Source organism: Ischnura elegans, chromosome 1 (genome assembly GCF_921293095.1).
Source record: "Ischnura elegans chromosome 1, ioIscEleg1.1, whole genome shotgun sequence".
NCBI classification, from domain to species: Eukaryota; Metazoa; Arthropoda; class Insecta; order Odonata; family Coenagrionidae; genus Ischnura; species Ischnura elegans.
The window spans coordinates 149,643,352-149,653,368 of NC_060246.1; the positions used below are offsets into that span (position 1 = coordinate 149,643,352).

General features: G+C 37.0%; 2 protein-coding genes across 3 annotated transcripts in view; one reads left to right on the forward strand and one right to left on the reverse strand.

Annotated features, from left to right (window-relative positions):
* The window catches only part of LOC124172148 (calcium homeostasis endoplasmic reticulum protein), a 39,600-nt gene extending 36,458 nt beyond the window's left edge, over nt 1-3,142 (reverse strand). Inside the window, exons 1-2 of one of the 2 annotated variants that reach the window (XM_046551563.1) lie at nt 2,933-3,142; nt 2,337-2,507 (exon numbers count right to left, since the gene is read on the reverse strand). In XM_046551563.1, coding sequence (XP_046407519.1) covers nt 2,337-2,507; nt 2,933-2,957 — 196 coding nt within the window. In that variant the 5' untranslated portion in view covers nt 2,958-3,142. The remainder of the gene's footprint in view (nt 1-2,336; nt 2,508-2,932) is intronic. The other variant, XM_046551571.1, reaches the window with a different exon arrangement.
* A 4,937-nt stretch (nt 3,143-8,079) lies between these two features.
* On the forward strand, nt 8,080-9,919 carry LOC124172170 (eukaryotic translation initiation factor 3 subunit G). The gene is made up of 2 exons (XM_046551590.1): nt 8,080-8,227; nt 8,861-9,919. The coding sequence occupies exon 2, from the start codon at nt 8,862-8,864 to the stop codon at nt 9,708-9,710; it is 849 nt and encodes a 282-aa protein (XP_046407546.1). The 5' UTR covers nt 8,080-8,227; nt 8,861; the 3' UTR covers nt 9,711-9,919.
* Nucleotides 9,920-10,017: the final 98 nt, after the last annotated feature.

The following is a 10,017-nucleotide window of genomic DNA, read 5'->3' on the forward strand; positions in this document are numbered from 1 at the left end:
GTGAACAAAGTATATCTTGCCACAAAAGACGAAGTCCAAATCCAACAATTGAAATACATAACTGGTAAATAGTAACTTTTGAAACAGTTTTGACCCAAGCTCCAATTAAATGATTTTTCTCGGCATTATCGAAAGTACTCTAACGTCAAGGTAGGTTTACATGAAGCATTTTGCCGATCACCCTGGCTCATCTTCCCTCCTAACTTATAGATCCGTCTTCAATTCACAATCAGTCTGAAAGTCTCTGAAAGGGTGTAGCATTTTGGAAACCATGAGGACCTTGCCAACCTCGCTGCCATAAACACCAGCCCTTAGTGAACAGATCCTTTTCAATGAGTTTCCGAGGCTCATTTGATTGTACTGGAACATGCAAGGCATTTCATTGCGACAAGGTAATAGCCCAAAAGGAAGTTTTTCTGAGTTTTAACAGCCTATTTTATTGAAATATATACATGCTTTCAAAATATTTTAGTTTCAGATCAAATATCGTTGGAATTTATTTCTCAAAAAGCTATCATGAACTACCATAGACAATTACAACATAGTTAGTCAATTATGTCCTTAAAATATATTCAATCAATTCACATAACAATAATAGATTGTAACACCTAATTTTGAGTGGTTTGTTTTGGTTTTTGGTGTGACGTAATACAAGCAATAATAAGCAGCAGAGGTGGAGTGAGGTAATTGTTGTGATTGTTGACGGCGCGGGAGGGAGTATGAAGAGGGGAGTCGGATTGTGATAGTTATGGCGGACGGGTGTTCCCTTGCTCCCGAGTCTGTATCATTTAAAGTTTAATAAAATATTTGTAAGTGACGTGAAACTAAGAGAAATTAATTAAAACGTTACAAGATCAATAAGGTGCCACATTTTGCCACTTTTTTCTCAGAGCACTTCAGAGCAATAAGGAAAATATTTCAAACCACACAAATTTGATTTTTTTAAATAAAAGATTGGTATCTTTTGTTCTATATATTTCCTCGAACTTTTGATAAAAGAAACAGCACAAGAAAATCACTAATTTTTCCAGTCAGTGAGAATATTTTTTTGGCTAATAGGAATCAACTATTATGGATAATGACCTTAAAAACCTCAATAATCCAGCTTCATGACCACTTTTCGTACAATTGTTAACTTAACACAGAGCAACGAGATAATAATAGCAATTGCTAGGAAGCGCAAAAAAATTTTCAGCCATTTTCTCTAATTCTGGAGTAAATGACCCCATTTAGATATTACTTTCAAGTCAATTCCTAAAAGCCCAAAGGAAAAAAATGGACGAGTCAAAGACATGGGGAAGATGCGTGACTGTGGCATAGCTAGTGCAAAAATCTATAGAAATATGAAAATAAACAAAAATAAAAAAGCAAGCTAATGAATGATGGAAAAAAAATTCCCCATTAAGTGGCTTAATACTCCTGGAAAAGACATAATTGAGCAGTAGATTCCAAATAGATTACTAGGGTTATCTTGATATTTGACAGGCTTATTAAAATCTAACCTGGAAAAAATTTGTTAAAAAGAGGTTCTCATCATTTTGTATTCAGTAGTACCTTGTGGGGATCATAGGATGTAAAAATGGCTTTTTTTAAACCTTATTTCAAAGGTATTTAAACTACATTTAAAATTGGATTAAGTTTAGAAAAAAGAAAAATGCAATAAAGACATGCATTTAAAAAATCAGTTCAAAAATACACTACCAGCTAGTACCATATACCACAGCCAGGCATTGACAAGCCAACATCATATCTTAAGTGTTTTCTTTCATATCCAAAGGAATCATTGCATCACTCACCGATCAGCAAAATCTAATCACTGGCAGTGAATACAAGGTCATAACATGCAATAAACCTGCGTTTTTCTTAGTCTAAATTAAAAACATAGAAGCAGGTGGATAAAACAGGGGGCCTATTTTTTCCCATAGTTATAAAATGCATCACAATTACAACTCAGATTTATGATAAAACGTTTAAACAGAAATAACTGCAAATAATAACCTGTAGATAAACGTGATGTCAATTAAAAATGGGAGATATTTTAAACTTTGAATCACTAAATCAGCAAATGAAACTGCTGACAAAAAAGGCACAAGGCCAAAATTACTGCACTGATACAAAAGTATTGAATAATTCTTGTAAAGAATTTCGACGACTAAATCGATTGCTAACATGCGCTCACCACAAAAAGTTAATAAGAAATACTATCAATATTTTTAAAGACTAGAACCTACATTGGTTTAACAACAACAAACAACACTACATGCACATCAAGCCTACAGTGAGGAAAACACACAGTAGTATAACAATAAGTGTGCAGTAGTAAACAGCAGACTCACTTGCTTGTTCTGTAGTAACCTTGTATTGGTAATAATTAAAATGTTCCCCTCCAAATAAGAAACCAAACTTAGGGTTATCCTTCTGTTTGTTTTTGGTCATCTGCTCAAACTCTGGTCCATTTCGAGCAACGAACTGTGCTAGTTTGTCAATAATATTTCGGAGCTCTTGATCTGTAAATAAACACAGGAATGGGTGACATACCCATAATAAGTTCAATTATTTAATAGTAAATGCTATATTTTAAGTTAATACGAAGCAACTAGCAAATTGATATGTAAAGCCGGTCATATATGACAAGGGGTTACTCCAAAATTAATTACGTGAAAATCTCTGATTGAATTTAAGTCGTCTACTACACAATAACATGTAATCTTAGTGGACCGGCAACGCGGGAATTTAGACTCCAAACGACTTTTATTTATCAAATACACGCACGAAGAAACGCTATAACTAATGACCAACAAATTTGAAAAAATCCTCCAACTTCGCTACAATATAGAAAATGGTATCATTACAACTTTCCTGCAAAGTATCCATCCAAATTTACATTACTTCCACTGCAGAACACAATTCACAGCACAATAAAAACAAGTACCTTGGGGTGGCTGAGGGAGTTCCATGTCTGAAGAAAAAATCCTGAATTCACAGCAACAATATTATTGTATCAATAAATCTCAAATAATCTCTTTTTCACTCACATACACCCTAAATCGGCGGGCACACATTCTTTCGCCCGTTACGCCGATCGCCATGAAGCGTAAGCGTACTTCACATATCTTCAAAAAGACGTTCGATGTTCACGCTGCGACCCTGCCGCTCGCAAAATGAAACTTTTTGCGGCTGTATGAACAGATGAAACCAGTAAAACAAATCTACAAAGTGGTGTTCGTGGAGTATAAATTATGTATGTAATATATTATCCATGCTGGTTTTAGTGAGTTTGGATCATGCATCTTATAGTTTGACATTTTGTCCTTCAATAGGTGTTCACAGAATTTTAATGCGTGTTGTGATTATAATCTATGGTATAAAAAGTGGGCACGAATGTTTATGACTTGGTCATCGTGAATTGACTTCGGATGCGTAATTTGATGCATTAGCCTAAGGAAGACTCTGTAATCAAACGTACTCGTGTCATAATTGTTTTTTGTTTTTTTTTACATTTTTGTCTGCTTTGTGTTTCTACTGTGTTCATGCAATAGATGACCCCATGAGTAGTGCCCTTAACGCCTTTCAAGTACGTTTCCCTCCCTTACTATTACAGGCTATTCAACGTAATCGTGTCATTGAATTTTCAAGAGCCTCACGATAATATCTTCAATTCATGGTATAATTATTAGTGTTGAGACCGTGTATTCTATCGCAATGTACTAATATATAATTCATGAGAAGAACAAACCAAACGACGACTTTCATAGCACTTGTCGACTTTGAAAAGGTCTCAGACAACGTGGAATGGAATCCAGGTCTTAGAATTCTGAAAGGATGTGAAGTTCTCTACATCGAATTGTGAAGAAGAAATCAAATAATTGTGCAGTTTATTTATAACCCTTGTAGATTTGGTATAATCTGGACCCAACTGTGAAGAAGCAAAAATCGGGAAAGGAGTGAGACAAGCATATACACTGTTCTCCGTGATTTTTAATATTTATATGAAGAAATCCGTCATTGAAATCAAAGGCTTCAGGGGACGTTACCGACGGAGAATGAATTGGTACGCTGGAATTTGTGATAACATCGCAGTCAGGGGCGGATCCAGGATTTATTTCTGGGGGGGGGGGGGCGGGCACAAGCATGTATCCAGGATTTTGTTCGGGGGGTGGGGGGTGCTCAAGGAAAGCTCGAAGAGGTGGAAGGGTTTTGTTACCTGGGAAGCTGATTGACCAGCAATGGACTACTCAGAAAAAAATAGTAACATAGCTGTAGCAACGAGGAGAGTCAACAAGAAGAGCCTACATACAGCTGAGAATGTCAGCATAGAAGTAAGGACACTATTCACCCAATGCTATACGTATATGGAGCTTGTTTCAGTTTAGGAACGACACATAGATGTTGGCAGAAGTAGAGAAGTCAAAATTGGAAGTATCTGCAACATGGCACTACCAAAGAATGATGAAGATAAAATGGATCGACCAAGTAATTGATGAGGAAGTGCTTAGAAGCATGGTGATAAGGAGAAGTTTATCAAAACTGTAAGAAGAGGACGGGATAGCTTATTTGGCCTTGGAAGAAAATAGTCGAATTGAACTTCCCACTTGTCCTGCCACTATTGAAAAAAATAGTCTAGGACAGGTGGACAGTAAAAAGCTTCAAAGGCAAGAGACAACCCGAAATGAGTTAGACAGCTTATAACGAATGTGAAAAAGAAGATTTTTGTTGCCATTAAAAGGTTAGTGGATTGGAGAGCTGCATCAAATCAATCTTAGGATTGTTGGCTTATGATTATTATGAACTCTGACATGCTTTTTCCCAACAAATTTCAAACTCATATAGATGTACTAATTTTGTTTTCACATGAGCAGGGGCGGATCCAGGATTTCTTTCTGGGAGGGGCACAAGCAAGGCCGTATCCAGGATTTTGTTCTGGGGGGGGGACTCAAGGATATCTCGTTATACAAAACGAACGAAATGATAATGGGACTGTATTAAAAATCTAGCATATTTTTAAGGGTCTGGGGGGGGCACGTGCCCCCGTGCCCCCCCCCCCCTGGATCCGCCTATGTACATGAGTATTATGGAACACTGAAATGAATTAGACTTCTTTACAATGACAGCAGAATCATCCACAGTTTTTACAAAAATATAAGTAGCGATGTTGTAATCAGGGTCCAGCTGTGAAGGAGTAAGAATAAGGAAAGGAGTGAGACAAGGCTGTGCTCTGACACCAGTAATTTTCAACATTTACACTGAGAAAGCCATTAATGAAATAAAAGAAAACGCCTTAAGAGTGAATATCCATGGAAAAAATTAGCTTTAGAAGATTTTTCTGTCTCTGCTCTGTCTTCTCTGTCTCTGCTATGACATAGCCGTCTTAGCAGAGACAGAGAAGGATATGAAAAAGATTCTGGTTCATAGGGGTAGGGTCATGGGTAAATATCAGCTGAAAATGAGCGCAAGGAAAATCAAGGTATTTGTAAGCAGCAGAAAAGAAGAAGTCGAGTCTAACATTAAAATAGGGAAACAAAAACCGAAAGATGTTGATGAATTCTGTTATTTGGGAAGCAGGATAGCTAGCGATGGGAGAATCGAGAAAGAAATTACATACTAGCAGAATTGCTTTGCGAAAGAAAAAATTCCACCATAAGGAAGATCTACAGGAAAGGAGCTCTCTCTCTCTAGGAGCAGGAAATTTAATAGTAGAATTAAAGAAACAATATATAAGAACTTACATTGGTAGTATGCATCCCTATGAAAGTGAGGCATGGGCAATGACAGCTGTGGAGAAATCCATGGTAGGGGCCTTTAAAATGTGGCGCTAAAGAAGAATGATGAGGATAAAATCGACTTAGTAAGTATGTGAAGTCCTAAGAGTAGGAGAGAAGAGAAGCCTCATTAAGCCTTAAGAAGAAGACAAATGACTCTATAGGCTCTATCTTCAGACACAATGGCCTGATGAGGACATTAATTTGATTTGATTAATTGAGGGACTAGTAGATGGCAACAATGGAAAAGGTAATTCTTGAATGAAATATATGGAACAAGGAGAGAAGGATGCGAAAAAGAAGAAATATGTGGATGTGAAAAGATTAGCTGACAGGAGAATTGAGTGGAGAGCTACATCAAACAAATCTTAGGATTGTTGACCAGTTAAGATAATGGTTATTGAAATATTTTCTGAAATTTCTTAATGCCACCAAAACAATTTGATAAAGTATACATTTGGCGAAGTAGTTAGAACAGCATTTCATTTCTAAAGTAAATAGCAATTACTCTCGCGAAACAAGGTAAATCAGCAGGGATATGGGAGTTTTCTTCCTCCATCCCGCTAACCAATAGAGCTTGGACTGCAATAATGATTAAAAAGCAGCACGCCAAAAAATTGTGGAATAATTTATGTGTAAAATAAATTTGATAGTGGGTTGAATCCTAAACAACATTATTTAGAATCTCTGCATTAACTAGCGTGACTCCAATTTCAATTTTTGGAGCCAATGTCCGAATTTTCAAGATCCAATCAGTGCTAAAATTAATGAAACAGAAACAATGCAACTTTTAGCCATGTAACAATACCATCATTATCTATTAGCTGCTATCGTTAAGTTAGTTGTTTTGATAACCAATTGAATGGGCATATAATTAATACAAAAGGTCTAAAGTCTTCCAGGTGGTGGAATGTTGACCTCCTCTTGTGCTTTGTAGATATTTCCTGTATTGAATCTTTTCAATGCAGAAATTTTTTTTCACCTCCAAGGAAATTGGGCACATTCAGGGAAAGTGACCTATCATGTGAGGGTTCTCGCTGAGGATGTGAAAATGAAAGAATGTATAGTAGCTAAATATAAAATTTTTTATATGACAAGAAAGTGGCTTTTGCTGCAATGCTTGATCAGGGTTCCCACTCTAACTAAATTATAAAATTCACAGTTTTTTTTTTTCAGGGTCCAATTGCTGTCAAATTCACAGTCTGTGGATAAAGCATTTTAGACAGAAATATTGATCACGTATCAATCATCGGCCGCACGTGAACTAAAAATTTACCAAACACGACAGACGCCGTGAATGCCAATGCAGCAGTGAAAGTGTAATCACTCATGACGTCACCTATCATTAGCAAAATTCAGGGCAGACTAAAGGTTGTGAGTGGGAAAATGGAGAGAGCAGGGTGGCAGGGAAGTGAAGAAGTGTCACTGATTTTTCACCAGGGTTAATGAACACTTAACCGGTTACCGGCCTTCCAATCACAGGTTTAAGGTCAATGTGTTGCCATGGCTCACGGACCAATAACTGCTCTTCAAATACATGTGTGTAGATAAATGCGTGAACAGTGTCTGCACTTGACTCGGCCTTATAAGTATGATCCAAATATCGATTTTTCTTTTCATCTGTCAATCGTAGTTCTACTATCTAACCTTGAAAATCTCTCAATCTAGTTAGAGAGATTTTTAAGGTTTTATGACGAAATTTACGGCTATTTCCTGGTTTCTTCACGGTAGACTAAATTCATGGCTTATTCTCGGTTTTCACGGTTAAGTAGGAGCCCTGTTGATATATGCTGGTCAAAAGTCAGAGACTCATCAACAGTACTTCAAGGTCTTTGATAGAAGCATAGAGGAGAGAATAATGAAATACATAGTAAATCCCTGAATTTACCACAAACTAGTAATCATATTAACTCATTCTACTTATTAGGTACCCAAGTGACGGTGTACTAACGCATAGATGGGTATTTTGGACCTTGAACAAGAATTATTGGAAATATGAACCTTAGATTTTGACACCTACAAATAAAAAATAAAATTTCTCTCACCGCTTAAGCATTATTTCTGCCGTATATAGGATCAACGACATTCTAGAATATAATGCAATAAATGTACGTCGACGCTCTATTAACTTGCTCCGTAATGCAAGGCCCTGCTAGTTCTTTGACACATCACATAAGACATATATATATATATTGCACTCGATTGGGTACGAATGAATCCGTAATAAAAGTCTTTATGAGGGTAAGTTTACTCTGAGTTATGGAACGCGATGTTTGAAATCCGCGCAGACGCACTAGGTGATTCGTTTGTTCGCGATTGGTATCTGTATCCCTCTGCCATCTACAGTTCCCTTAGTAAGGCTGAGTTCATAAACGCGAGGTGTCAACGTTGAGTGTATGATATTTAAAGTAAATATTTCAAAAGGATTTAAGTCTTAAGATTAACTGTGATTTAACACTACCAGTCAAGTAAGTTCATTTCAGTGTAATGATTTTTTGTTCCGCTGGGTTTTTTTCCCTATCGTTTCTTGTTAGTGTGTCGTTGGCATATGCTTTCATTTCATTCTTGATATATAAAGAAGTGTCTTTTTGATGTAAAGATCAATCAAAACTTCTTGGGGACAAGAGGAAATGTCTACCAGCATTTCACCAGGAACAGGGAGAGACTAAATGTTCCCTACTGTAGACTATCTAAAACTTATAAATCATTTCATGTAACTAAGTCGCACCTGTTTAATAGTTTACCCTCCGAAGCTAAATTTGTTAGTGTTAACAAATTCAAGAGAGTTGTGCATGCCTGGCTAATAAAAAAGGCCTTCTACTCAATCGAGGAATTCCTTGATAGCGACAAGGGTGATTTAATTTTTTTGTGATTTAATATTGTCCATAATTTCACCAAAATGCTCATTATAATTTCTTGTATCTTTTAATATTTTTTGTATATTTTGTGACTGAATATTTTCAGAAATTGCACAAATTATATAATAATTTTCTGTATTTGTGATATTTTGTTTACCAATCATGACGAAGACTAATGCGAATTGTGTTTTGTTTTATGTCTAATTAATATTATTATTATTAATAAATTGTTTCTATTGACAGAATGCCGTCAGAAACTGAAAACAAATCCTGGGCAGATTATGTAGATGATGATGCGGGTGTTCTGCCTGCTCCTACGGAAGTTATATCTAAGGGAATCAAAACCGTTACGGAATACAAGTATGATGAAGAAGAGAAGAAAACGAAGAAGTATGTAAGAACCTTTAAAATTGAAAAAAGAATAGTTTCCAAGACTATTGCGCAGCGCAAGACATGGCCTAAGTATGGTGCATCTAAGCACGACAAGCCAGGCCCGAATCCTGCCACGACAATTGTAGCTGAAGACGTATTCATGCAGTTCGTGTCTAACAAAGAGGAGCAGGATAAGCAAGACGATGACCCCTTGGAGAAGTTGAAAAATATGGATCAGGGAGTGGTGAAATGTCGTTTTTGCAAAGGAGATCACTGGACAACTAAATGCCCGTATAAAGACACCGCCGCTGGAATGCTCGCCGATGACAAAGGCCCGGGTACTTCCCTTAGTACAGAAGATAAATCGGCCAAAGGTAGCTCTACTGGTAAATATGTGCCCCCCAGTATGCGTGATGGTGCCAACAAAAGGCGTGATGGTGGACCGATGAAACCGGAGGAGTACTCTAATGCTGCAATCCGTGTGTCTAACTTGTCTGAAAATACGCAAGATGCTGATCTGGAGGAACTGGTGAAACCATTTGGACAGATTAGTAAAATGCATCTCGGCAAAGATAGAGCAACAGGCTTGTGCAAAGGTTATGCTTACGTACACTACAAAAACAAAGAAGATGCTGCTAAAGCTATTGCCAAGCTCAGTGGGCACGGGTACGACCATTTGATTTTAAGTGTTGAGTGGTCGAAGCCTCAAACTCCACAGTAATAAATCTAATTTTCCCTTGTAGCTATTTGCGCTATAACTTGAAATGTATCAGCCTATGAATATCTTCCTTTGTTTTCCATAATGTTACAGTTTTTACGGCATGGTATAAGCGATGAGTTGGGTCTAATGTCTTTCCTTATTATAGCTTCACCCTCCAATTGATGAAACCTGTATATATTGTGCTAATAAATTCTTTGTCGGAAGAGTAATTGTTTTTCATTATTACCAAAAGCTTCGACCCGCTCCTACTCATCTATACGACGAATGAGAGCAATTTGGAAGACATGTTGCTTACGTCACTCTCTGA

Coding starts and splice junctions, on each gene's coding strand:
- LOC124172170 (XM_046551590.1), top strand. CDS start 8,862: ATGCCGTCAGAAACTGAAAACAAATCCTGGGCAGATTATGTAGATGAT.